Source organism: Dermochelys coriacea, chromosome 2, assembly GCF_009764565.3.
Source record: "Dermochelys coriacea isolate rDerCor1 chromosome 2, rDerCor1.pri.v4, whole genome shotgun sequence".
In the NCBI taxonomy this organism is placed as follows: Eukaryota; Metazoa; Chordata; order Testudines; family Dermochelyidae; genus Dermochelys; species Dermochelys coriacea.
Genome location: NC_050069.1, coordinates 268,056,877 through 268,084,828, shown reverse-complemented (window position 1 = coordinate 268,084,828; position 27,952 = coordinate 268,056,877). Strand labels below are relative to the sequence as shown.

Here is a 27,952-nt window from a genome sequence, read left to right as displayed (position 1 = left end):
TGGCCTCTACAAGAGGGAATTTATTTCAATACATATTTATATACACAACGCTACCCACACCTCTGCCTTCCTCCTCCCCACCCCCGGGGAGCACAAGGCCCATTCACAGCAGCTGCACTCCAGTCAGTTGAGGCAATCCTCTCTCTCTCTCACGCTGGATGCAAACACTAGAGTCCGTCCTTCAACGGGTTCGGGGTTCATTTAGCCATCTCTGCCCCCACGGCTTTGTTCATTTTGTCCTTGAGGTAGGCTGCCTTCTGCCACTCCGATTTCAGCTCCAGAAACTCATAGTAGGGAACCTGCAGCGGAAGAGGGCAGGGAGCAGGGTCAGGACTAACAATGGGGTGGCTGGGCTTATCTTTCTTGGGGCTGGGCAGTGCTGTGGAGCCAGCTTGCTCAGCCCTGGTGGAGAGAGGCAGGAGTGATCAGCAATCAGCCAGGTGATATTGACCAGCCCCCAAAAGAGAGGTGGTCCCTGCGATGGGGTGTCTAAGGGATCACAGACCCAAGACTGCCACATAATCCTCCAGACACTGCCAGGGATGCAGAGTGACCCTCTGGACAACTCTTCCATCATGCCCAATCCCACTGGCATGAGACTGCCTGGCTCTCCTCCAGGAGCGTGGTATTAGCACAGACCACAGGTGGGGTGTGTGTGTGTGTGGGGGGGCTACAGCAGACAGCCTCAGCTTGGAAACAGATTCCCTCTCCCTAGCTGCCTCAAGAACCAAGTGGAGCAAAGATACAGCCCTTGGGAGTCTCACCACGAGACGACTCCAGCAGAGCCTAACCTGCCTGGAGAGGCAGTTACAATCAGCTGGCGTCTCCAGCCCTCTCTAGGGAGGGAGAGCTCTCTGGCCACCTCGCTGCAAAATGCCTGATGGGAACCAGGTTGTGTGTGGCTGGCCTGGGCTAACGGTGGACAGTATCTAGAGCACTCAGCACCCCGCAGCTCTGCAAAATCTCCTATCCCAAAAGCGGTCACGCAACTAGACAGTGCACGGAGGACTAGTGACCTCACATCTGACCCCTCCAATTGGTGGCAGCCGCACCAGCTAAACTCATGCCCCGTGACTGCAACACACTTAGATCAGCACATGCTTTTAAAAATGCTTAGAAATAAATACAAGGGTAGTGCTGGATGGAGATGCTGGAACCCTGGTGCATATGCGTAGAATGTACTACGCTGGTAGCCGCTCCGCTCTGCGCCAGCCATCAGGGAGCAGTCTGCAGGCAGTCCTTGGCCCTTCTGCCAAGAGCTGCTGCGGCGGGGAGTTTCTACAACGCGGACGTGGGTTTGCTTGGAAAGGGACTCAGACACCCAAACTCCTTTCATGCAGGCCACCACACAGCCGTAACAGCTGCCATGTGACGCAGTCCACAGCTGTTCTGGCAGCTGAAGGAACATTTCCTTATTTCAAAGACCAATACTGTCTCGTAACCCGCACTAGGTGGCTGTAGCAGATTTTTATTCCTAGCACACAGTGATAGAGATGCAGGGCCCATGAACTACAGATGTTGCTGTGGCAGCCGACCGGGTCGCTACCCACCAGGACAGAAGCGAGTACTGAATTTGACAGGGCTGCAGGAAAGTGACATTTCTTGGCTACCCTTGTGTAGGTACTATGTTACCGTTCACTGTAGCATGGGTGCATTGCCTACTGCTGGGGGGGGGGTCCACACCAGAAAGGTGGAAGAGAAGCTTGGGAAGTGTGCAGAGCAAGCAGGCAGTTCACTGGCAGCTCCACCAATGTTGATGGCAGCTGGCTGCCCGCTATTATTAACGGAGTACTTTGGTAGCAGGGCCTCTGGGGTTGCCAGTGGCTCTGATGCACATTAAAAAGCTGCCAGCCTCTGCCAAATCAGACACGCTGGAGCCTTTCACATACCTCTCCACGCCAGGTGGGGGCAGCGTCTTACACTGACGTTTGAAGGTTGTATCTATTGAAGGCTCTGAAGTAGTTTGTATAAACGGTAACTTGCAGGAGGCCTTTATAAAGCTTCAGTGCTTTAGAGGCACAAATTGCTACGACCAAATACCAACTATTATTATTAAATGGATAGGCAAACTGTAATAGGGAATCACTGCAGCCACTTCTGGGGTGGAGCACAGCAGCTGTTCAATGGAGCACAGCAACACTACAAAGCTAGTAGCGATGAATACAACACCCCACCCAAATTAACATCAGAGAGGCAACTATCTAAAGCAAAGGAGTCAAGATGTTGACTCTCCAGGAAGAATCAGGGGAGCTTTAAGGAGCATAGGATTAGCTTCTGATTAATTTTTTATTGGACACACAGCATTTCAAATGTTACACGGTCTAGTTCCTTCTCTTCACCCACCCACTTTATTATCCCTTCTCACTACCACGGCATGAAAGGCAGACAAGACACTGATTTAGAAATGAGGAAAGAGGAGATGCTAGGCAACGAGGGATATTTAAGCTTGCAGCAGCGTGGAGAGGGTGCAATGTGTAGCCAATGAAAAGGCAGCTAGGCCAGGTGGGGAAGACCCACACTATGCAGAACGTAAGTCACTGGTCTATATATCTATCAAGGAAACCAGGGCCCCAAGGCAGCACAGCTAGAGGCAGTGGGAATTTTGGCGCTAGTTTCAGATCAGGTCCTGCCTCAGGCTGCCTCAGGCTGTCGATATTGGCCACAAACTGGAAGGAAGCTGACTCTGCACTTGCTTGCTCTGGGATACGGTCTATTGAGCTGGCTTTAGTAACAAGAGAAGGTGGCTGGCGGACCTAGGGAGGGTGGACGAGGGGAACTCCGTGTCTTGCTTTCCTGAGCCAACGTCGCTGCAGTTACCAATAAGCCACAGAGCGAAGGCTTCCGCAGGGCCTACCGCTTTCCCAAGTGTGGGCTGCGGATTGCGGTCCATGGAGCAGTGGCGGGGAAACGCACTGGGCTGGGACTCCAGTTCCTGGTTCTGCCACAAGTCTCTTAGTCCATGTGCCTCAGATGCCCACCGGGGCGAGACTCCCTGGCCTGGGCTCTGCAGCAGCTCAGACTCCCCGATCGGTATGGTCCCTTCTGGGCTTAAATCACTGTCTCTCTAAGATGGGGGACGATGCTTTGCTGCTCCCCAGGGGCTGAGAGAATAAACAATGACTGAGGAGCACCAGCACACCGGGCCCAGACAGGCAGCTAGAAAGGTACTGAAAAAACAGAATCCTATCGTCTCTGCCTTTGGATCAGCAGCTTTCCCCTCCAGCTGCACTGGAAGTGTGGGACTAGAGCCATCCCTGGGAAAGGGATCTAGTCATTTACACCGGGAGAAAACATTACAGCTTGGTAGGATTCCCCCTCTATATATAGCTCAGGGGAGCCAAAAGCTGCAAGGAGCTGGAAAGCCCTCCAAGGACCCACAGTGACAGCGCGTGGGCAGGGCGAAGAGAACAGAACAGGCTGTGGAGAAATAGCAGAGGGAGCTCCGTTGTGAGCGTCGTCTTGCTCCTCAGATACTTGGCGTAAGTGTCGCACCGAATGCAGGTGCTGATGCAATGCCTAGAAACTGGGGAGCTTTGACAAATGCGGGGGAGGGGGAAAGGAGGAGGAGGTGGTGTTGGGCAGGAACGAGTCTGCAGAGAAGAGGAAACAGGCTAATGTCTGGTCCACAGAAACAGTAACACTTTGTATTCAGATAGCACTGGAGGATGGTAAACCCCGCGCTACCTAAGTCACACAACAGCCCAGGGAGCCAGGAGCAGTCCCACTGATTCCTGGGGGTTATCAGCCACCATTGTGTGTAAGAGGCATAGGCCCCTTGAGCAGATGCAGTGTCCTGGATCAGGCCATGGCTGACAGCCGCGCGGTGTGTCTGCACTAGGGCTTTGCACTAGTAGTGCAGTTGCATTGGAGACTGAAAACACCCGTGGAGACAAGGCCCAAAGCAGAGAGAGCCAGTGACTTGCCCAGCAGCCCCGAGGGAGAGGTCAGATCCAGGGTTAGACCCTTGGTGTTTCTGGCTCCCAGACAAGCTATGGCCAGCTACTTTGATGGGCTCTCAGGTAAGTGTGGTTTATAGACTAGATTTTCTAGACAAGGACCAGGACCCCATTTCTACGGCACCTGGCACCTCTGCTGTGCCCGATCAATAAACAAATCTCCTAACAGCTTCCTCATGCACAGGCCCATGGGTGATGCCCAGCAACCTCTGCTGGCCAGAGTTAAAAAGACAACGCCCCAGCATTCAGCCTCATTTGAACACGGCATGCAGTGTCGCCCCTCTGCTTCCAACCCCTTTGCTGGGAAGTTTACACCTGCCTCTCCAGAGAGGGGTGCTACCATCCACCTTCCTTCAGTACAAGCCTGAGCTATTACCCACAGGAGGTTAAATAATGAACGACTGGTCCGCAGGCAGGCCTCCTGCCGGATGGATCAACATGCAGGAAGAGGCAGGGCTGTCATCCCCTCTACTCCCCCACCTTTGGGGTATAGATCAACGGGTGGCCCCGAGAGGATTGTTTGCTGATCCCAGGAGGTTGGAGCCCAGGTGACCTACAGACCATCTCTCTGGACATGCAGGGGCAGAGACAACACTGGGTGCCCCACCCATCCCTCCGGTTGCCTTGACAGGCTATGCTTAGGCTGTATGCTCAGAGCTCTGCCCCTCCTCCGTACGCTCTCGCTACACTGAAATGTACGGGAGTCCCAGCTGCTGGGGCCAGAGGCAGCCTTACCCTTGATTATGGCTATTAAAGTTTCTTCGAACCAACAGCAGCTGCAGAACACACAGCACCTAAGATGCACGCTGGACCTCCACAGCAGAGTCTTCTAGTCACAATGCAGGACCCTTTAACAACTGGCCCCCCAAGCTAAGACAAAGCACCTCCTTGAACCTGCTCAGAACAGGGGGTCCCCAAGATCCACAACCACTTGTACGTGGGGGTGGAGGGTAACTTTCAAGTGACGGTGATTTTTGGGTGCCCAACTGGAGACCCTCTGCAGGGACTTCATTCTTCAAGGGCGGGTACTCAGGACTTCCTGGGAAAAGGCCCCTTAAATTGGACATTTGAAAAAAACCTGGCCAATCACCTTGGCAAAGCGTTAGACTGAGCTAGGGACAGTCACATCTCCCCAGAGATGCAGAAGAGACAATCAACCTTTGGATATTGGCCCCTACTGCTGATCTGGGGACCACTTTAATATCAGTTACAGGAAGAGACCCACTAGGCCCCTTCCTTAGTCACCATGTGCAGGACGACTCCCTACAGCCCAGTCACTGGGCTCTGGCTAGTCCAGTTTGCAGCTCCTCCCTGTTTGCCTGGGAAAACTAGTCCCCAGCTCTCCCTGGCAGGAAGTTCTCTCCTTCATCTCATGTCACTGCATTAGACCGACCCCCTCTCCTGCACCAACCTAAATAATCCCCCTCCCTTCATGCTCATTCTGCCAACCTTTGTCCCCATAGTCAGCTCTGAGGCCAGGTCTCTTCTGTATCCAGCTCACAGTCCCCCTTCAGATCAGTCCCTCCGTCCCAGTGATGGTTTCGGCTGCTGTCTTTCAGGTAACTCATGCAATGAATTTGGATCACTGAGAGAGGCCACATTCCTCCCAAGGGGAGAGGGAGACTGAAAGGGCTCCTGGCCATGTTTATTGGGCTAACTTACACCACTAAGGTGCACGCTGTGCTGTTTGCCAGCTGTCGGGTAAGGGAGGTTGAGCCCCAATTCATTCTAGTATTGGGAGCAGGGGGAGAAGGCAGTGGCCCTCGCTGGCTACTCACATCCACGATCAAGAACCCAGCGGCTTGCAAGTGTCGTCGGGCCATGGCAAAGCGGCCCAGCAGGTCATTGCTTCTGCTGCTGAAGTTTGGGAACTCCCACCTCAGGAAAGCGATCCTGTGACGGAGACGCACACAGAGGGAACGGGGCAGAATGACTCAGGAGCAGGCACACGCTCAAACCTATTACAATTGAGAGCGCTGCGCACCCTGGGCTCTGCAGGCAGGACACTTTGCTGCTCTGAGCAGCTGCCAAAGCTCCAAAGGAACAAGCACTTGGCAATGCTAAGAGGCGCCGCTCTACCCAGCTGCGATTGCCGACTGCTCTGGATTGGACAGGGCACGAGCGCTGGCATGCTGGATCAGACCTCCGACCCACTGACTGGCGTCCATTATCCTGCATGCAGCGATCACCAATACCCAATGCTTCAGAGGGCAGTAACAGGAGCACCATAGCCTGTTCAATTGTGCAGGGCTGCACATTTGGGGTCAGGAGCAGCAATGCCAGGGGCCGGGAGATTAGTTCAGGTCCTGAGGCAAGAGATCAGAGGGCCCCTGTCTGAGCATTTATAGGCACAAGTACTATGCCCAGAGATTACTCAGCCCTGCGATTTGTTTGATGTGTGTGTGAATATGAATGCTGGGGAAAGATGCGAGAACAATTTAACCACAGAATAAGTCAGGTAACAATGTGAGAGGGCAGTTTAGTCCCCACGGCCCCTGATGAGGGGCCAGTTACAGTGGCAGATTGATGTGGACACTGCTCTACCCAGCACTAGACCGAGATCGAGCCAGCCACTACTGACTAGAGTAGTGCTTCGTAGGTTTCAGTCTCAGCATCCATGCTGTTGCCGAGCAATGGGGCGCTAAACCTTGAAGGCCCAAGCAGGTTAAAAGAAGAAAGGGGCCTTGCTCGCTAGGGAGCCTGCCCTGCCCAATTAGCATCAGCATCTTCCCGTACAGCCCCTGCCCTCTACACCCCCCACCCCCTTCCCTAACTAGTAGTTCTAATCACAGCTGCTTGGGCTGAGTGTGGACATGAGCTGGGGGCTCACTCATTCCAGCCTGAGCAGGGGGCAGGGGTATGGGTCCCCCCATGATCTCCAGCGGCTGGCTAAGGGAACTTTTAGATGAAGATGCTGGTTATCCCGATCAGCTTGTATCCTGTGTGTTTGTGGGGGCTTCTAGGGAGGTGGGAGAGGTAGGGAGGGGACTCACAGGAGCTAGGCAGCTTGAGGTTACCATTCCCCAGAGTCTGCTCACAGCGCCCATCTTCCTTTGCCCAAGTTTCAGTGGTCATGATGCAGCCGTGGCATTGCTGGCAGCGGGTCTGTGCCCTGGCTGCCAGGCCTGGCTGCCAGGGAGTTAATGCACCTGTTCTGCTTTCACTACTGCAAGAGCAGAAACATCTCACCTCATCCTGAGCATGTACACACACGGCAGCCTTCCTCCCCTCACTCCCACAGGGCTGGGGCGGACTTAGACCCTTCATCCTGGCCTACATAGCAGCAGCAGGGCCTGATCTCTGGTGTGGCTAGGCACTCACCTCCTGGTGCCGCGAGGTGGGGGTTCTGTCCCTTCTGACTGGAGCAGGTAGGGGGCAGCAAAGTCCTTTATGGGGAGAGGCTGGTTGTTGCTGTTCAGCATCATCTCGGCATCTACACAGGAGAGAGGGGAAACCACAGGGACTCCTGAGGCCTGGCTGGCTCCTGATTAGCATCAGTTGTTCTACTGGGCCACATCCCCAGGGAGATCTGATGATGCACAAAGCCTTGCCTAGGCCACCGGCTCACCAGTGAGAGGGTGACACTAACTGGCCAGCCGGGGTAGTGCCCGCCATCGAGCTCCTGCCCTGCTACCAACCTACCCCTGGACAGAATTGCATTTTGGCTTTGCATTTGCTAGCCAATGGCAGTGGGTCCAGCAGGGCCATTCCAGTGTGTCTTACACTCTGTGTGGATGGTGGGGAGCTGCAGTTACACACAGCAGCCACCTCTCCTAGCTCATGGCAGGTGTCTGTAGCATGTTTTTATCCCCAGGGTCCAAGGAGAGGGACATGGGGCCCATGAACTACAGGTCTTGCTGTGGCAGCCGGCTGGGCCAGTACCCACCATGGAGAAGACAAGTACTGAATTTGACATGGCTGCAGGGGGAGGGGGAAACTGCAGAGTTCTTGGGTGGACCCGACAGCTGCTGTTCACACAGTGGTATGGGAGGACGGGGCGTTTCCTCCCCGAGGTCTGCCTAGCAGCTCTGCATGCTGGGATGTAGGGACTGGTCTGGCCAACCCAAAGGGGAGACAATTTTCCATCTGTCTTGTCACTTCCCTGAGACAGTCAGACACATGGCTGAGAAACAGCGTGTTCCACCCCATGCTAACTAACCACCAGTGATCCAGAGCCCTGGAGCTGGGGAGCAAGGCAGGACAGAGCCTGTCACCCCTGTAGCCAGAGGGGTAGAAAGGTCAGGTGAACTGGGCTCACAAAGCCAAAACCATGTGGTCCCATTAGCTGTCTCTGCTCAGGACTGGAATAGCAGAGGGGTCAGGACGGAGGTGCACTGGCACAACTGCAATGGGACCCAGGTGATGGATCAGTGGGCAAACGGGAGGGCTGCATCAGGACTGCCACGCAGTGGGTGAATGTCAGGAGGGAGGAGTTTACACGCCATGTGCCCTCTGGACAATGCAGCAGCTCCCCAGTTCATTCACACTGAAGTCACTGCAGCCCTGGGCTCGGGCTGCAAGAACTCACTCACCAAGCTGCCAACCATAAATGGTGTGCATGTTGAACCGCCTGTTAACCTCGTCTTTGGCCACCCCGTTCAGCACCTCCTGCAGGCTGCTCTGTAGCGGAGAGGCCTTCATGTCCTTGGTCGGCTTCGGGGCACTCAGGGCCTCTGGCGGAAGGAAGGGCCCCTGGTAGCCCGGGCACTCCAGCCTGGCAGCAGCATTGATATGCATCAGTTTGAGCCTGTAGTTCTGTCCTCTGGGCGTCTGGTCAACTATTGGGTAAGAAGGGCAGCAATGAAGACCCGGCCCAAGGGAGGGGCCTGGACCGAGGGCTCAGCCACTCAGATCTTCTAAAAGTTCAACTCAGTCCACTTCAAAGCAGAACTCGGGGCTTGTGGGCTCTAGCCCCGCATCTGCCACTCAGGACCTGGTCCTGCAGGGCCCACAGTGACGAGTGGGATTATACCCTAGGGCTTGCCCGTGACAGCAGGGACTGCACTCAGTGACCCAGCAGGTCCCATCCAACGCTATGTCCTGTTAGACATAGGTGCTGAACAACTTCCCACTGATTGCAGGGGGGCACCTACCCCCTGTTGCATCTAGCGTCTGATCTCCAGGGACTGGGCAGTTGCAACTTTGGCAGCACCAAGCCTGTGAGGCGGGCTTTGAGAGAGAACCCCCAGGAGCACGAGGAAGGGACATGCGCTCTGCCCGGCACAGGGTCCTTGAGGTGTGTGGGGAAAGATCCCCGTGCCCAGCTGCGATTCAGTGGCACTGACATGGCACAAGCTTTATCACTGCCCCGCGAGTCTCCATGTCAGGAGAAGCTCTGTGCTACAGAGACGTGAGCACAAAGACCCAAGCGTACCGGCCATAGTTACTCCAGGAAGGAGCGTGCCCAGTGTTTCACGTCATCACTAACAGCAGAGCCAGCACGATACAGGAACCCCCACGGGCAGCACCACACAAAGGACGTCACTCGGCAAGACAGATGTCCCCTGTGGCAGACTCCGGAAGTGGCTGTTCTAACTGGAGGCTGTTGCCAACCCCCTCTGTGGTATACTCATGCTGAGAAGGGCTCACTGCCTTTCAGATTGCTGAGCCGGCAGAACAAATCTCATTCCCTCCCCACTAGAGCAGCTTTGCAAATCTCACAGAGGCTGGGTGTCTGTAGCACTGTTTTATCCCCAGGGTCCATGAGCGGGACACGAGGCCCATGAACTACAGGTATTGCTGTGGCAGCCAGATGGGCCAGTACCCACCAGGGAGAAGACAAGTACTGAATTTGACATGGCTGCAGGGGGAGGGGGAAGGGGAAGCTGCAGAGTTCTTGGGTGGACCTGACAGCTGCTGTTCACATACTTGCTTCCCAGACTTTAGGATTCAGCAGGAATGGGTGGGTGAGTGAGAAACAGAGCAGCAAACTAGCCTTTTCACATTACAGAGCTGTGCTCAGACTCCAGCTTCCAGGACAAGTCAAAAATCCAAGGCTGGTGGCATCAAACCACTCCTTGGTGAAGAGTTACCCACATCAAGAAATACACAGCGCCAGCATGCCCAAGGCTGGGAGAGCAACGGGGGGCAGTTAAAGTGCATCAGAAGGGCTATGTGGGGCCAGGACTGGAGTAGCTCAGGGCTGTAGATCAGCAGCGATGCCCTCTGGAAGAACATTGTGGGGGAGGACACACTTAAGTCAATGCTATTGGCACTTCATTTTCATGAGCATTACACTCACTTCCACCTGGGGCCCTCTCCATCACGCCCACAAACCCAAACGCGAATGCCCAGCAGAGATTAGGAGCTAGTGCTGCTGAGTTAGCCACAGCCCCCATGCACCACGGCCTGGCTGCTGAATTATTGCTGTGCTTCCCAAAGAAGTGGAATCCCCAGAACTCTCTTCCAGCCACTTTAGGACTGTCCTGGGGGTTGTAACAGACAGCAGCAAGGCCAGCTCCCCATACGTGGCCCAGCCTGTGTGCCTCCACCGTGGCCTGGACGGACTGATGCCATCACTCATTCAATCCTTCACCTCTCTGCTGAGACTGTTACAACGGGGCCACCTGGTGGTGGATTTCTGACATGACATCTGTTGGCAATGGAACTGAGACTACATTCATCTCACCCATGGTGGGATAGGCAACGACCGTCACCTGGGCCAGACAGGAACTGACAACCTGGAGGACAAAGGTGCAATACTCCCATTCCCAATCCCTTGAGCTGTCAGGTTCCCCTATGTCTTAAAAGGCTCCCGCTCTCTCCATCCCCACTGGCAGATACAGGCACATCCCAAGTCCTTGACACATCTACATTTACCCAGAAGCTGGCTATACAGCTGTGGGGCCAGCACCCTTTGCAGGTAGGGAGTCTTTGCCTGCTGCAGCACACACAGTGACCACACCAGATCTGTCAGCAGGTGCAGGTCCAGGCTGTCCAGCTGGTCACCAAGCTTCTCGTGGACCTGGGGAAGGAAAGTCACAAGCAGTCAGATGGGTTTCCTGGGCTGGGTCTTCCTAGCTCTGCCAGGAATTCAGAGGCCACTGGACCGATACCTGGGTGGCTTGGCCTGAGCACAGCTAGCGTGAGACATCTTAGCTAGAGAAACGCTTCTCCCAGCAGAGGGGTATTTGCAGTCAAGGGATTTTTCTCATTTTGGTTCTTCAGAAATGTGAAAGTGGGCTGCCCAGCAAGACTCTCTCTGAATGGTACGTTCTCTCTAGGGTTTGTTATTGCAGGGTTGATACTACAGACGCAGCACACACCATGCTCATTGTACGCTTGCTGCTCTCTGAAGGGCCACGAACTCACTAACAACCAGATCACTCTGTTTTTCGTGGGCCAGACAGCACCGAGGGCTGTGGGACTGCTTCAAAGCCACACGCGTAAAGAACACGGCCTTTGCCCAGGAATGAACAGGATGAGAAGCATTGCATGCCCTCGCCGGCCACAGTGGGATGCCAAGCGTCATTATCATCCTGAGAACACCTGGATCAGTGTGTGCTGGCACTGGTCCCTCTGGGTCCGCAGCAGGCTGCTGGGCAGCTTCACCACCGCAGGGCCTCTTACCATTATACAGAGGCTTTGTAGACAGAGGCTTTCATGGCCTCACAGAAATGACGGGCTGGAAGGGGCCTTGAGAGGTCATCTAGTCCAGCCCTCTGCACTGAGGCAGGACCAAATAAACCTAGATCACCCCTGACAGGCATTTGTCCAGCCTGTTCTCAAAACCTCTACTGACAGGGATTCCACAACCTCCCTTGGAAACCTGATCGAGAGCTGAACTATCTTTAGAGCTAGAAAGTATCTGCCTTGCTGCAGATTAAGCCCATTTACATCTTTTTCCTGCCTTTGGTGGTCAGCATCCTCTTTTTAACAGACCTTAACATATTTTTGATAAGCCAAAGCTGGTAGTTTATGGCTTAACAAACCCTCCCTTTTGAGAAGATTTCTAATTCTGGTGTCTGTGACAACCCTGCAGACCAGGGCCCTCGATCAATGCACACAACAGGCATGGGGCGACAAGGCAAGCTGCCCCAGCCACTGCCCTGCTGCTGTGTCTCCCCCTTGCCCTGGAGAGAGACCCCATAAGGGTGAGTGGCCCCATGGAGACCAGGCAGAGGCCCCAGAGGCTGGTACGTGAATATGGAAGTGGGGAGTGGAACAGACCAGAGGAGGACTCCTGGAACTACAGACCTCAGACCATCCCTGCACTTTGGCATCTGGCAGCTCAACAGAGGGTTCAGAGACAGTTAAGCCTATGGCCAGAGCAGACCAAAGGACAGTGGGGGAAACTGAGGTGAAGGTGCAGCAATGCCACATACAGCCAAGAGGGGCTGAGTTGAGGCAGCAGCTTTACTACAGGGTGGCTTAATGATCTAAGCATCAGGTCAGAAATGCCAAGACTCACTGAAGCCTCTGGCTCGAGCCCCAGCAGAGTCAACTCAGATCTGCACCCTCTGGGATGAGGAGCTACACATCAGGCCGGTTGCTGCAGAGGTGATGGGACTATGAGGTAAGCTGAGCTCCTGCCTGCTCTGTGTGAACAGATAGAGAACATGTGGCCTAAAACCTATACTTCTGTCTGCGTCTAACTAGCTCTCGTGGTGCACCTGGGAGCTGGGCTAGATCAGCTCGGGGCTAGATTAGCCAGAGAGCTGGGCTAGATCAGCTCGGGGCTAGATTAGCCAGAGAGCTGGGCTAGATCAGCTCGGGGCTAGATTAGCTCTTGCTCAGAATGCTACTATGATCATCCATGCCTACCTAGCAAATGAATTGCGAGCACCGTGCTGCCCTCGCTGCCTGGCTTGAGGTGTGCGACTGTCCCAGCTCTGAAGGGCACAGGCAGGCATAACAGGCAAAGCATGGCATGCCAGAGACCGGCAGGTTGAGTGCACAGGCACTGAGGCCTGGTCTAAAAGCTCCAGTCCCCTCAACCCAGATGTGCCCCTCTGGAGGTCTGTCATAATGCAATGGGGCTAAGTGATTATGTGCCTATTGTCTCTGGGTTTATTACATACACTGGTCACCATTACAGGCAGCAAGAAGAGCCATTCTCCTTCCCAGCCACCTGTGTCAGGATGACATAGCCAGGAGAGGGTTACGGCCTACCTGCCTGTCACGTCTCAGCAGGCAATTTAAGGGAAGGGAGAGTCTTTCTGGGGGGGCTTTTTCCTTGCCTCTCTCAGTCTCCAGACAGACACACCCTTCCTTTAAATCCCCGGCCCAGTCCTGACAGGCAGGTTGCCCGTCACCCTTTCCTGACAACTGTTTTAACCTATCACATCATCCATAGTGGAGGGCCTCCAAGTCAATGCTTGACTGAAAACACTGAGCCTGGCATTTTGCCACATGCAGCAGGATGGAGTGAGTGCCAGGGCCCTGCTGGGATGCCCTGCTTCCTGTTCTCAAGAATTCAAATCCAAGGACTTCACTGAGCAAACATGAGCACTTACTCGAGATGACCTGCGCTGCCCCCTGGGTTTGAACAGACTGTAGATCATGCATGTGTTCCGGGAGATGGGTGTGTAACTGCGAGGCTATGGCATGGCTGTCCTTTTCCTACAGAAGTCAGAGCTGGAGATATTCTGGACACCCCTAAGTCTGCAAGCTCAGATGTCTTCAGGAGATCTGCTGCCTTGGCAGACCTGGCTTTGGTTCTCATGTAGCCTGAGGGCATGATGGGGACGGGAGGGGCAAGGAACGTTACCATGTTAAAGAAGTTCTCGCTTCTGCTGGGCTGGAAGTTCAGGCGGGCAAAAGACAGGATGACATTGCACAGCTGCAGCATGGTGAATCTGTCGGCATTGTCCAGGGTGTACTGGAAACCAGAGAGGGAAAGCGGTAAGCGTAGACCCGAACTGCTCCAAAGCAAACATTGACGCTTACAAAATCCAATCCACGGACAGCGCTGCCCCGATGATGCAGGGAGGAAATAAGCCAAATGGCCCCTATGGACCTGTCAAGGATGTTGTATTAGCATCCAGCACTATATTCAAGGAGCACAAAGATATGGGGGTGTAAGTATAAACCAAGATAGGCAGAATACCCCAGCTGTCCAATGAGAAACGGAGGCACAGACAGGATAGATGGGGCTGAGCTGGGATTAGTTGCCAAGCAGTTCGGGGCTCCCCCCATTTATCCCCTTTCAGCGTTAGCTGCTGCCACACCAGGCAGCCATCTGCCGCAAGCCAGCTATGATGTGCCCCATACTGTAACCCCCAGCAGAGAAGAGACATTTAAGCCATTTTTACTGACACATGCTGTCTTGCACTTAGCCAAGTCAAAGAGTTGAATGTGCTACCACTGAGCAAGGTATCATCTTGATACCATAGTGCTTAGACTTTCTAGACTTTACAAATACATCTCAGCATCGTTACCCCATCTTACAGCTGGGGAAACTGAGGCAGAGGGGCCCCAACAATGGCTGTTTTCCCCCTTTCCTTCCCCACTCAAGTCTCCTCACCTGAGCGAAGGCCTCGAAGAGGGGCAGGTTGAGCCACTTGAGGTAAGCGAAGGACTTGATGCAGCGCCCCACATCACCATGAGCCATCTCGGGCACGCGGGCGTGCAGGTCTGATGCCATCTTCTGGAAGACCTGGGTCTGGTGGAAATTCAGCTTTCCTTAAAGAGGTAGAAGAAGTCAGCCGGGAGCTCCGAAGCACCAGTGGGAGCAGTGCAAGGGGGGAGTGGGACATCTGGGGGGTAAGGCACAGGGGGGAGACAAGCAAAAGCATCAAGCTGTATTCCTGGAGAGGTAGAGGCTCTGGGTGAATGCTGTTCCCTCCCTACCTCGAAATCAGATCTTAGCCACAACCATACTCTTGCAACTACAGAGAACCAGGCCAGGCCTCTGCCCCAAGCCCATCAGCCTCTCTCGATCACTTGGCGGTGCTGAGAAGGGATTCAGACTAATGATGCTGGCCTGTGCTGGGTGTCTGTGGAAGATTTTTATCTCTTGTCTCTAGACAGACATGGCATGAACTACAGGTGCTTCTGTGGCAGCTATTTGGGTCAGCACCCATCACTGAGGAAGAGAGCACTGCATTTGACAAGGCTGTAGAGTGCTTCACACCTGATGCTAGCCTGACTGTAGGCTCATTAACTAATACCAAGGGGCAGAGTAAATCCTGTAGGAGTACTCATGATATCCACATTAATGCTGAGCCAGCCCACCAGGTGAAACTTCCAAGGGGAGAGTCAAACAGACAGCCCCAGATAGGCGCATGGGGGCCCCTGTGTTTGAAATGATCAAGCAGCACCGTTACACTGATGTCGACATAATCAAATCAAAGTACTAGTGGGAAGAGGTGTGGTGACAAGGGCCAGGAGGCAGGAACTTTGTAGTTGTTAGCTCAGCTTTCTCCGATTCCCTCTCTGGCATGTCACTTAACCTTTTGGGGCCACAGTTGCACCAACTGCATAATGGAGATAATATTCTATTTCCCCCAAGGCTGGTTGTCAATGTACTTAAAGTGTCTGCAAGATGAAAATAATTTGAGAGCAAAGCGCTAGCATGTTCATTTGCCTTCCTAATCATATAAACAAACCCATGTGCACCATTTCAGAATGCAGAGCTCCAGATATTCCCATTCCAGTGGGTGCGTGTCCCCACAGCTCTGCACCTAGGGATGGTACTTATTTTAAATTCTTCATTAAATCTGAATAACTTTCTTCAACACACAAAGGAGCTTGTTTTGGCTGAGGAATAAATTCGCTACAAGCTTGAAGTTAATACTAAATTGTATCTGAAAACAAAATTAGGATTTAGGGTGATGGATGCTACAGAAAACAGGGAACTAAAGAACCATCGTCATAGGTGAGGAGTGTTGTGGGCAAAAATCCCCAGAAACAGACAATACCAAGAGAAGTGAAACAGTGTCAGATGGGCCAGGAGAGCTCTCCAGAAGACAGGGAGGGGAGAAGAAAAACCTGTGAAAGTCCATCAGAGTAATACTGAACCACCAAATTCTGCCCAGTTTAAAAGTTTGGAAAAGATCTTAAGTTCAGTTATGGTCAGGGTAACAAACCTGTGGCAAACTGGTACCCAATTAGATCTGCTCCAGGAGTTTGAGTCGTACGTAAGCTACATTTTATCGCTGCAGAACCACCGCAGCTCTGGGAGGGTGAGCAGGACTCTCTTTTGGCTCACGCCAACAGAATCTTGTCTATTGGCAGAATTTCTGTGGCGATGCACGAACCAGCAAGAGCCCAGTAAGACACTAAGACTATAGGAGTTCTGGGGCTGGCAGTCAATAGAGGTATCACATTTGTTCAATTCCTCATAGATGTTAAGGTCAGAAGGGGCTAATCAATCACCCAGTCTGACCTCCAGTATAACACAGGCCAGAGAATTTCAACCCATTCCCCCTGTACTGAGCCCAGTAACTTGTGTTAGACTAAAGCATCTTCCAGAAATGCATCCAATGTAGCTCTGAAGATATCAAGAGATGGAGACTCCACCACTTCCCTTGGTAGTTTGTTCCAACGGTTCATCACTAAATTACAGGAGAGATGATCTAGTCTAGACTCACCGAGAGAAGCAGGGAATGCTCTGAATGCCATTTCTACTGTCGCTTTTTAGAGTATAACCACCCCATCTAGGTAGTCGTAGTTCAGCCAGTTGGTCATGTGCAAGACAGACAATGAAGTGGACTGCTCAGCTGGAATCAGCCAGTTTATAGAGGGGCTTGTGTCATTGTTTTACCTGGTAGGAGGATACACTGCCCATTTGTCTGGACTGTTACCAACAAGAAAGCAGCGTTTGTGATGTCCTGCAGAGGATGAGAGGCAAAATGTCTGCAGAAACCAGCAAGGAGGGGTCAGAGAACTAAGAAACCCATTATTATACCAATGGGTGTGTTACTTTCTGCTCAAATTAATGTTGTTTATACCTAAGCATGCTATGACTAGGTTCATTATTGTGATGGATCAGAAAACTCTGATCTACTCTGTAGCTTGCAAACAGAGATATCTCCAAGTTAAGACTGAAATACATTGGCCCGCCACATCCAAGAGCACGGAAACCTACTGTACTATGTAGTACATTAGCCACTGGATAAAATAGTATCACTTTACAAATATTCCTCAACTAATACTCCGATGGAGAGAGATCAGATAATTTTGTAACATCACCCCTTTAAGCCTAATTCCATCTGGGCAATCCAGTTCATTGCCAATCTCACAATCAAAGCACTTCTGGCCTGTTGAAACAGGCAGGTAGTAACACCTACCTTTTGCAGGTGGGGAAACTGAGGCACATAGGTTAAATGACTTGCCTTTGGTGACAGAGGGAATCCGCTGCAGAGTTGGGATTAGAATTTGGGAATTTCTGCCACTCTGCTGTGTGCTCAGAGAAGGTCTCTTTCAAACTGTGCGGGTTTAAGTAGTTTTCTTTGAAAGCCTTTGCTGCTAGAAGTCTGTGGTAGATGTGGATGGTGGCACTTAATGTACTTTTGGAAGGTGTTTTGATAAATAGAACAGAATGCAAAAGCTGAGGGCACTGTAAGGTCTGCATTGTAACTGAGAAAATCAATTCCACTGTGGGCGTGTATTAGAGGTACCAAATAACTCGACAGTTAACTCTCCACAGCAGGGTCAAGAGAGACTTCAACCTGCTGGGTAAAGTTATTTGTAATGAATGTATGAGCTTAGAACCCTCCTCTTCCTCCGCCAGGACTGCATCATCACAGTACTGATGCTCTAAAGTCCTAGTTCAATGTAAAGACTGTGCTGCACTGGATTCTACTGGTGTGATACTTGACTGAGTAGTTCAGGGGACGACTGGACTCACTCACCATATGCAAAGGCCAAGTCCACAAGAACACTAGTGCTGAGGGTAAAGTGCTTCTGAACCAGATGGTAGGAAATGGCCCGGAGCAGGGGGACAGAGCGCCGGTTCTGGAGTGCTAAAGCCAATGCCACTTTCCGAATGTCCTCAGCAGTGAATTGCTCGGCTAATTCCAAAGCCTGCCAACAGATATTAAGCACAGAGAGTAAAGGTGGGATAAAGCAATTTACACGATTAACTGCTTACATATCTGACATTTCAAAGCATCTTACAAAACACACCCCCTCAAAGATCATCCAGCACTGAAATGCAGCCACCTCTGAGCAGAACATAGCAGATCACAGTAATAAACAGTATAAGATATGATGTCAAAACCATTGTATCCAGAGGGGAGAATTAAAGGAGGCAGGATGTAATTACTTCTGACTGAATTTGGTCAGGATATCAGTGCTACACTGAATACTATTGCAAAAAAATACCGTGGGATCTATTACAACCACAAGTGGCCAGTATGGGCTCAATACAGGAGTAACTGGGTGAAATTTCAGAACATAAGAATGGCCATACTGGATCAGACGAATGGCCCCTTTAGCCTGGTATCCTCTCTTCCGACTGCGGCCGATGCCAGATGCTTCCGAGGGAATGAACAGAACAAGTCAATTATCTAATGATCTGTCCCGTTGCCCAGCCCCAGCATCTAGCAGTCAGAGGCTTAGGGACACCCAGGGCATGGTGTTGCATCCCTGACCATCTTGGCTAATCCCTGGGAGACACTGACCATTTATTTCTACTCTGTTTTCTGTCTTTTAGCCAGTTAGTGACCCGTGAGAAGACCTTCCCTCTTATCCCAGGACTACTTAGTTTGCTTAAGAGCCTTTTGTGAGGGACCTTGTCAAAGGCTTTCTGAAAGTTTAAGTAAACTATATCCATTGGATCCTCTTGTCCATGTTTGTTGATCCCCCTCAAACAATTCTAATAGATGGGTGAGGCATGATTTCCCTTTACAAAAGCCATTTTGACTCCTCCCCAACAAATTGTGTTCATCTACGTGTCTGATAATTCTGTTCTTTAGAACAGTTTCAACCAATTTGCCTGGTACTGAGGTTAGGCTTATGGGCCTGTAGTTACTCAGATTGCCTCTGGAGCCTTTTTTAAAAAAATAAGTGACCTGTCCTATGCAGGAGAGGAGACTAGGTGATCGAATGGTTCCTTCTGGCCTTAAACTCCGAGCATCTCAGTTTACATTTCATCCAAAAGATTACAGCGCTCTAACTTTAAGGGTTTATGCCGGGCTCAGCTCCATGGGATCTGAGCTTCTAAACCAATGCACCAGCAAGGTGAGTACTGACAGAGGGGAAAGAGTGCCCCCTACTGAATCACTAACACCATTTCCTGGTGTTTCCCTTGGCATCTCACCTATTACTAACCTTACCCCACTGTATTTAATTTGCTACCTGGCAAAACCCCAAGCCAACCAGTCTAAACTGTGGTATTTTTATTAGCATGTACCAATGTCTGTAGCAAATATTTATCCCCAGGGTCCAGAAAGAGAGAGACATGGGGCCCATGAACTACAGGTGTTTCTGTGGCAGCTCTTTGGGCCAGTACCCACCATGGAGAAGGTGAGTACTGAATTTGACATAGCTGCAGTCAAACAACCACTTAGAGACCTCACTGGTGGTTTCAATCTGGGGAGCATTTCCTCAGCCCAGATCACGTGCCTGAAGGATGTCTAGTAAGCAATGAGCTAATCCACGGGCACAGGCCTGCAGAGCTGTGATTCACAAGCCATCCGATTCAGAACCAGGCTGAACTGGAAGGAGAGAGGAATGGAAAGAGAACTAAGGTAACATTCCTTTTCTCCCCATCTGTGATGATTTAAACGGGGGAGTCTCAAGGCAGCCTGCCCCCACAATGAGCAGATTCTACAACTCTGTGCTCAGATCTCAGTGGAGCTTGGCCCTGGGGGTGAGGCAGGCTCTCTACAGAGTCTTACTATGGAGCCATTTCAGTAAAGTGTAAAGTAAACCACAATAGTTAATAACCTCAGACCAGATCTGTGGGTCGTTTGGCTTGCCAGATTCAGGATCGCTGCTTTAAAAAAACAACAACAACATTATTGGGTGGTGGTGGGAAAACATTCCAGATCAGAAAAGACCCAGGAGGCCCCTGAGGGAACATGCTGCCATGCATGCCTGATGTGCTGTATAAATGCCCACGAGTGCTTATTTGTGAACAGATTTTTTTTAATCACTTGACAGCCCTAATTTTGCTAAACATTTTTTCCTTATGTATCCAGCACATTTAAGGTAGTTTATTTAAATAAAACATGTAAAGTTGTTTCCGTGCAATTGCAATTAAATGTGAATTTCCATCCAAATACAGCTTGACACAAACTGCAAGTAAAAAATTAATCATCTAGGAAGTGAGAAATGCATCATTCATCATTCTCATGTAATAAATGTAAAAATTAAGAATCTAAATAAATGTAAGTTAAGCTATATCACTGGTTCAATATCTGTGTATAGATACAGTTTATCTTCCTGGTTAGCAAAAAGCAGCACCAAATTTGGCATAGAGGCCGTATTTAGTTGCAAATCAACATGTTTCAATGATTACTAGCCAATGAAAATAACTAGGAAGTACAAATGGAAAGCACAATTAAAATTACTGATTTAAATCAAGGCTACCTGCTTGCTGATTTAAATCACGATTCAAATGGGAGATTTAAAAGGATTTATTTAAATCAATCCACCCTGCAGGAGACTCTCACATGTCTGAGCTGCTGCCTATACCTTGTCCTCCAGCCGGTCCATCAGGGTCTGCGAGAGGTGCCCGACCTTCATCATCAGTGCCACCACAGCTCTGGTGTCCCCAATCTCCGTCCAGCGCAGCTCCAAGTGCTTCACCACGTCGCTCAGCAGCTCACTCTGATCCTCCGTGTGCTCGCTGGCTGCCATGTACTCTGCCAGGGAAGCAATCTGCCTGAAGTTCAAGCGTCTTAACCGCCAACGCACCTCCTGCTTCACCGATCTCAGCTCCCTTTTATTCCTCTCCAGCCCCAGAAGGTAGAGGCTCTTCAAGAGGGGCAACAAAGAGCTATTCCAGACCTGGGAAAGCTAGGCAGCAAAGAGGAAATATGGGAATGTTGTTAGGCACAAAGGAGGCTGTAACAGAGCAAGAAGTGGAGTTAGAGACTAGAGGATTTATCAGATGGGATCAGTCATCCAGCATTGGCAAATGCCAGATGCTCCAGAGGAAGGCACCCCCGAAAAAGTGGTTTTAGTGCTCCCGTGTCTACACTCCACTCCACATTCAGTGCCCCTTTAACAGCAGTCACAGCCTGCAGCTTACCCAGCAGCATGAGCAGCTGCTATGTCCGGCCCTGGTCTGGAGACAGAGCAGTGGCGCACTAGTTTTCCCAGGGCTGAGCTTTCATCGCCTTTAGAGTCAGTCAACATTTCTCTCTCTTTTTTCTCTATGTTCAGACCAAACTCCCTTCCCTCCCCCGTGTACATTCCACAACTGCCTCATGACTCCAAAGGCACAGGGCACTTGCGGCTCTTCTCCAAGGAGAAACTGATGATGAAGCAGCTGAAAGGCCATCATTCTTATGCTTCCAGATCTTGACTATATGTTCAAGATCCAATGACCCAGGTCACCCACAGGGCAGAGTAGAGCTATCACTGCTGGGCAATGGGGTCAACTTGGCAGTTCCAGTCAGAAAAGCTAATGGGCAGCTGGGAAAAAAAAAAAAAAAAATCAGAAGCCCAAAGTTCCATGGATGATAATCTAGCTTCTAAAGCACCTTTCATGCTGAAGAATCCCCACGGGTTGTGCAGAAAACAAAGGAAATATCACCAAATTGCAGTCACCTCTGGGGTGGAACATGACAGCTATTTAACAACATGACAAAACAGTTTAAGGAAACGGAAGAATCACTTCTCAACTTGAAGCTGCAGAAGGTATTGAGGGAAGTAGAACGTAATGGCTCAGATAGAATATGGCCAGAGTGCTCTACCAGTGCTCTGGCAAATGGTACCACAGACATTGTAATAATCAAGACTTCAGTCTTATGACTTGTCAGAAACTTGGCACTTCAAGTAGCACAGGAGCCTTTCAGAGCCACGCTTGGACACTGATTCAGGCTGATGATCACCACTGTAGAACAGGTTTCAGAGTAGCAGCTGTGTTAGTCTATATTCGCAAAAAGAAAAGGAGGACTTGTGGCACCCTAGAGACTAACAAATTTATTTGAGCATAAGCTTTCGTGAGCTACAGCTTACTTCAGAGAATGCATCCAATGAAGTAAGCTGTAGCTCACAAAAGCTTATGCTCAAATAAATTTGTTAGTCTCTAAGGTGCCACAAGTACTCCTTTTCATTTCACTGTAAAACAGTAATTCTTAGGTTTCAGAGTAGCAGCCGTGTTAGTCTGTATTCGCAAAAAGAAAAGGAGTACTTGTGGCACCTTAGAGACTAACAAATTTAGGCTGTAGCTCACGAAAGCTTATGCTCTAATAAATTTGTTAGTCTCTAAGGTGCCACAAGTACTCCTTTTCTTTTTTAGTAATTCTTAGAGATCTCAGAGTGGATTGCAAACATTCTGTAAACAAGTATCACCCATTAGGTAGCTGAAGAAACATATCATGGCCTACCAAAGATCACACAGGTCATTGGCAAGCCAGGAACAGATCCCCAGTATTCCTACTCTCAGTCTTGTGCCCCATTCAGTCTTTCAATACAAATCACCAACACCATTTCCTGCAGCACTTTGATACCAAATTCTATTGAGACACTTCTGTCCAACTGCTGGCCTAGTCCACCCCTGCCTGTCTTTTGATATTTCAGGGCTTGTCTACACAGAGTCTTACATCAGCTTAACTTTAGTTTGTTTGAATTAGAATGTCTTGTGCCCACACTCAACTTTTTTTTTTAAAATCAGGTTATTTAGTATCTTAGATGGAGGCAATTAATCCTCTTTGGAAGAGAAGAAACTCCTCATTGCAATGAGTTTATTTGCTTTAAGGTTCGTGTGGACAAATCCTTAACTATTCCGCTTCTGACAATCCTCCCACTGCCATCCCACAGTGCACTGCTTCACACCTGGATCATCCTGTCTGTGCACCTTCCACTGCTCCATGGTCATCTCGACCAGATCCCCATTTAAATGCTAGCACACAGCTAGGTTTGGCACTTTCTGATACCAGTATTGGGTAGTACAGAGCTGTGTGGCATAACAAAGTAGCGTGAATGCCACTCAGTTAATTTACATAAGAATGGCCATACTGGGTCAGACCAAAGGTCCATATAGCCCAGTATCCTGTCTTCCGACAGTGGCCAATGCCACGTGCTCCAGAGGAAACAAACAGAAGAGATAATTGTCAAACGATCCATCCCTCACCCATCCCCAGCTTCTGGCAAACAGAGGCTAGGGACACCTGGCTAATAGCTATTGATGGACATATCCTCCATGAATTTATCTAGTTCTTTTTTGAACCCTGTTATAGTTTTGCCCTTCACAACATCCTCTGGCAAGGAGTTCCACAGATTGACTGTGCGTTGTGTGGAAAAAATACTTCCTTTTGTTTTAAACCTGCTGCCTATTAATGTCATTTGGTGACCCCTAGTTCTTGTGTTATGAGGCGTAAATAACACTTCCATATTTATTTTCTCCACACCAGTCATGATTTTATAGATCTCTATCATATCACTCCTTAGTTGTCTCTTTTCCAAGCTGAAAAGTCCCAGTCTTATTCATCTCACCTCATATGGCAGCCGTTCCATACCCCAAATCATTTCTGTTGCCCCTTTCTCAACCTTTCCCAATTCCAATATATCTTTTTTGAGATGGGATGACCACATCTGCACACAGTATTCAGGATGTGGATGTACCATGGATTTATATCGAGACAATATTGTATTTTCTGTCTTATTATCTATCCCTTTCTTAATGATTCCAACATTCTGTTAACTTTTTTGACTGTTGCTGCCCATTGAGTGAATATTTTCAGAGAACTATCCAGAATGACTCCATGATCTCTTTCTTGAGTGGTAACAACTAATTTAGACCCCATCATTTTATACGTATAGTTGGGATTATCTTTTCCAATGTGCATTACTTTGCATTTATCAACACTGAATTTCATCTGCCATTTTGTTGCCCAGTCACCCAGTTTTGAGAGATCCTTTTGTAGCTCTTCGCAGTCTGCCTGGGATTTAACTATCTTGAGTAGTTTTGTATTGTCTGCAAATTTTGCCATCTCACTGTTTACCCCTTTTTCCAGATCTAAGTGCACCAAATTGGTGCACTTAGAGCAAACAAACGAATCCAATTTAACATCCCCGTGTAGGCATGCTCTTAGGGTGAGATGCTTCAGTATTTCTACTGATCTATACCAGGTGTCTGTAGCATTCTTTTATCCCCAGGGTCCAGTAATAGAGACATGGGGCCCATGAACTACAGATATTGCTGTGGCAGCCAGCTGGGCCAGTACCAACCACAGACAAGGACAGTACTGAATTTGACATGGCTGCTGTAGTTTAAGAATAGGTAGTGGAGAACATAATGTAACGTGTGAAACCCACTCTCATTCTTATCATTTTACTGAGATTTCATTGGGCTAATCCAGGGTTCCACGTAGTTGTTGAGAGCTGGGTGTGGATTCAGTGACGTGCCCAAAGGGGGAAACTAAAGTTCTTAACATAGGTACAACACTGCTGCTGGCAGAATTCACCAATGATCCGTCCAATTCAAACTTTATTAATCCTTGTGCTGCTGTTTACCGCAGCCCCTGTGAAGACAACAGAACTTAGCAAGGCTCTCTGAAGCACCATTGCCTCGTGTCACCGATAGGGGAGGCAGCAGCATAATCTCAAAAGAGACTGCAAATTGGGAAGGCAATGTTGTGTCTGCTAGGCTATCAGCCCAATCCCTGCCCATGCCCACCCACTGGGGGACACAGCACCCCACAGCCACTACAGCCATTGAACACACAGAAATGGAATACCCAAGTAGTGTTGCATTTTTCTAGTGCACTAAATATTCTGCCTTTTGTGAAAGCAGTCAGTCTCTCTCTCTCCCTTCCATGGGCTCCGTCTCTCTCAGCTGGAAGTTAGGAGAACCAATATCATGTGACCAGACAACTCTGCACAGGCCTCCAGCTAGGGATCTTTGGGAAATTATGCCTCAGCAAGTGTGGTTAAAAGTGGCAGGGAAAAGGGCACTTTCACTGCTTGTTCTCCCGTCACACTCCTCCCTCCAAGAGCACCCATCCGTGGCATCATGGGAATGTACCTGGCTATTTAGAATACTGAGCACCTGCTGGAAGCGACTGTCCTGCAAGATGCTCTCCGTTTCTAGTTTCTTGTCCACCACGAGTCGGGAGAGTTGGATGACCACTGCGGAGGCCTGGTTCCCATTTAGAGAGTGATGTTCACCCACACGCAAAAGATCTTCAGGGCTAGAAGCTGATTCAATGAGTTCGTCAATCTCTCTGTGCTCTGGATGTCGGCTGTACACTTGCTCCTTGACTGAGAGTTTGTCTGTTTGCCTGGAGAGGCTTGAAGTGTGTAATGAAGCAAGAGCTGCCTGAGGTAGAGCTCTTGCTATCACTGTCTTGGATGCTGGTGCTAACAGAGAAGCTGGGGTGGCCAGGGGTGCGAAGATGGAGCCACCAAAGAGCCGAAGACAACAGCGTTGCACCAGTCTGGCTGCCATGACACAGCTAGATCTATTGGGAGGGAAGAGGAGGGGGACAAAACTGAATTGGGGTCAACTCCACATTTTAGAGGTCCTACAAAAGGAAAAAACAAAACACTTTAACAAAAGCATATTTGAAAGTTAAAAAAGAAGAGGGAACTGGATGACTCTAGGGCATAGAGTTTCCCATCAATAGCCAGGTTTGAATCTAGCCCAGGCCGGGAGTGACTGAAAATCTGTGTGTCACATGGGCTATGCCTACATTTGTAGTGGTGTGTAGTGTAGACACATTACACACCCAGCTAGCATGGGTATAAACAGCAGTGTAGACAGTGAAGCACTGCTTAGATAAGTAGAGTACAGACACGCCAGAACCTTAGGGTCTGTACCCTATATGGCTCTCTACATGTCCAAGCAGTGCCTCCCACCTCTACTTGGCTCTTTTTAGCAGTGTAGCATCCTTGCTGCCAGAGCCTTTCCCTGCTGCCTCCCCTCAGCCAAAGCCTTTTGCAGCCACGTGTAGCTACACACCACAGTGGGGAGGCAGCCCATTTTTCACTATGGCCTGTAGCTATGTCTACCCCACGTGCTGCCGTAAGCATAGACAAGGCCTTACGGACACTCAACTGCTCTAGAAGATAAAGTGTAGTCTCATGTTGGGAACTGTCAATGAATTTCAGCCGTGTTTGGTTTACATTTATTCATGATATTTATATGGCATCACCAAGGTCTGGGCCCGCAAGAAACACTTCCACTTTCACTCATTTATTCACAACAGTCAGTCTAAGTCTTAGACACATTATCAGTAACTTAGTCTAAATCGAGAGCAATGGTGGGGAGGGGGAACCCATGAAAATGTAAAAGTGCCCCTTAGAAGTTACAATGAAAATCAAAGGTTGGTATTAACTCCCATTTGCGACCACTGACATCCATCATAGATTGTCTCTACTTCCTATCAATCACTGCAATACCTGAACACTGCCACAGTAGTGCTGTACGGTTTGGCTCTGAGCATGCTCATTTAAGTACCTTGTTCCGTCACATGCACACTGCAGACACAAAGCGCGGATGGAAAAGGAGGACTTGTGGCACCTTAGAGACTAACAAATTTATTAGAGCATAAGCTTTCGTGAGCTACAGCTCACTTCATCGGATGCATTTCGAATGCTCACGAAAGCTTATGCTCTAATAAATTTGTTCGTCTCTAAGGTGCCACAAGTCCTCCTTTTCTTTTTGCGAATACAGACTAACACGGCTGCTACTCTGAAAGCGCGGATGGTACTTCTAGGTACTGCCTACGAGAATCATAGACTATCAGGGTCGGAAGGGAGCTCAGGAGGTACCTAGTCCAACCCCCTGCTCAAAGCAGGACCAATCCCCCCATTTTTGCCCCAGATCCCTAAATGGCCCCCTGAAGGATCGAACTCACAACCCTGGGTTTAGCAGGCCGATGCTCAAACCACTGAGCTACCCCCCGCCCTGCTGAAGCCAGTTGTGAAATCACCGAGAACCGCCCTCTTCTCCCCTGACCCACAGGCCAGCTCCTGTGGGGCAGCAACAGCACATGGAGGGACCCCCCCAGCCCCCGACCCTCGTCTGCACTGGCTCGCCCGCTTCCCGGCTCCTACTGACAAGTGTCAGGCCGAGGCCACATCTACACTAGGGGCCACTTTGCCAGCGCAGGAAGCCCTAGATGCTATTTAGCCACAGACCAGACCCAGCTCCAGGGGAGCAGCTCTGCTTTGCCCCGCATAACGGGAGCCCACCCTCGGGGCTCCTCCCGGCACAGGATCGCACCCCGGAGTGGCCCAGCTGCGCGACGGGGAGTCAGTCGGGCAGACGCAGCCCGAGAGGAGCCGCTAAGGACGAGCCAGGCCCCACCCGGGAGGGAGCCGGGGGCCGGTGAATGTCACCGGGGCGAGGCCCAGGACCCGGCACACAGGGCGGGCGCGGGGCGTGGAACGGCCGCCCGCTCCCACCGGGCGGAGAGGGGAACCGGCTCGGCCGCAGCCCGACTTCCAGGCCAGGCCCCCGTGCGGCCCGGATACACCCCGGCCGGGAGCCGGAGCAGCCCCTGGCGCGGCGGGACACGGAGGGGGGGGGGCGCCCCTCTTCCCGGCGCCGTGACTGGTCCGGTCCGGTCCGGTCCGGTCCGGCGCCCCTCCCCCAGAGCCAGGGAGGCCTCCAGGGCCCGGCCGCGAGCCACTCACCGCCCCGCCTCAGCAAACGCCGGCCCCGCGAGCTGACCTCGCTCGCCCGCTCGCGCGCGCCCGGGGAGAGAGAAGGAACGCGCGTGAGCGGCGCGGGCCAGCCGCGTCACTACCCCCGCGACGCTCCTCCGCAGCGCCCATTGGCTGCCGGTGCGGGGGGGGGGGAGAAGACAGGCCACGCCACGGGCGCCATCTTCACTGAGGGCGGAAGCGGGCGAGGGTATTTCCGGGCGCCGCCTGGGCGTGGGCGGAGGCGCGTCGCGCTGCTCGGGCGCCATTTTGGGCGGGGTGGAGGC

The 27,952-nt window shown here is 51.0% G+C and overlaps 1 protein-coding gene and 6 non-coding genes across 10 annotated transcripts; all 7 read right to left on the bottom strand.

Annotated features, from left to right (window-relative positions):
- TBRG4 (transforming growth factor beta regulator 4) lies at positions 1-27,867 on the bottom strand. 4 transcript variants are annotated; one of them, XM_043509787.1, is made up of 12 exons: positions 27,657-27,867; positions 26,958-26,961; positions 25,042-25,540; positions 20,541-20,864; positions 17,753-17,924; positions 14,422-14,579; positions 13,666-13,776; positions 10,776-10,920; positions 8,489-8,734; positions 7,278-7,389; positions 5,735-5,849; positions 1-299 (listed from the first exon to the last, which is right to left on the bottom strand). In XM_043509787.1, exons 3-12 carry the CDS (start codon positions 25,462-25,464, stop codon positions 198-200), a joined length of 1,908 nt encoding a protein of 635 aa, XP_043365722.1. In that variant the 5' UTR covers positions 25,465-25,540; positions 26,958-26,961; positions 27,657-27,867; the 3' UTR covers positions 1-197. The 4 variants fall into 4 exon arrangements, with proteins under 4 accessions (XP_043365722.1, XP_038247002.1, XP_038247001.1 ...); XM_038391074.2 differs by lacking the exon at positions 26,958-26,961; XM_038391073.2 differs by lacking the exon at positions 26,958-26,961 and having other exon boundaries at positions 25,042-25,477.
- LOC119852347 lies at positions 1,450-1,587 on the bottom strand. Its single transcript, XR_005291615.1, has one exon. It is a non-coding gene; the product is annotated as a small nucleolar RNA SNORA5 (small nucleolar RNA).
- Positions 7,742-7,879, bottom strand: LOC119852344. The gene has a single exon (XR_005291612.1). It is a non-coding gene; the product is annotated as a small nucleolar RNA SNORA5 (small nucleolar RNA).
- Positions 9,625-9,761, bottom strand: LOC119852346. Its single transcript, XR_005291614.1, has one exon. It is a non-coding gene; the product is annotated as a small nucleolar RNA SNORA5 (small nucleolar RNA).
- Positions 14,888-15,017, bottom strand: LOC119852348. The gene has a single exon (XR_005291616.1). It is a non-coding gene; the product is annotated as a small nucleolar RNA SNORA5 (small nucleolar RNA).
- LOC119852343 lies at positions 19,255-19,394 on the bottom strand. Its single transcript, XR_005291611.1, has one exon. It is a non-coding gene; the product is annotated as a small nucleolar RNA SNORA5 (small nucleolar RNA).
- On the bottom strand, positions 24,145-24,282 carry LOC119852345. Its single transcript, XR_005291613.1, has one exon. It is a non-coding gene; the product is annotated as a small nucleolar RNA SNORA5 (small nucleolar RNA).
- Positions 27,868-27,952: the final 85 nt, after the last annotated feature.

Excerpts from the sequence above, each read along its gene's own strand:
- TBRG4 (XM_043509787.1), bottom strand. The coding sequence starts at position 25,464 with ATGGCAGCCAGACTGGTGCAACGCTGTTGTCTTCGGCTCTTTGGTGGC. Across the intron at positions 13,777-14,421 it reads TCTTCGAGGCCTTCGCTCAG|TACACCCTGGACAATGCCGA; the intron begins GTGAGGAGACTT and ends TCTGGTTTCCAG. Across the intron at positions 10,921-13,665 it reads GCGAGAACTTCTTTAACATG|GTCCACGAGAAGCTTGGTGA; the intron begins GTAACGTTCCTT and ends TTCCTTCCCCAG.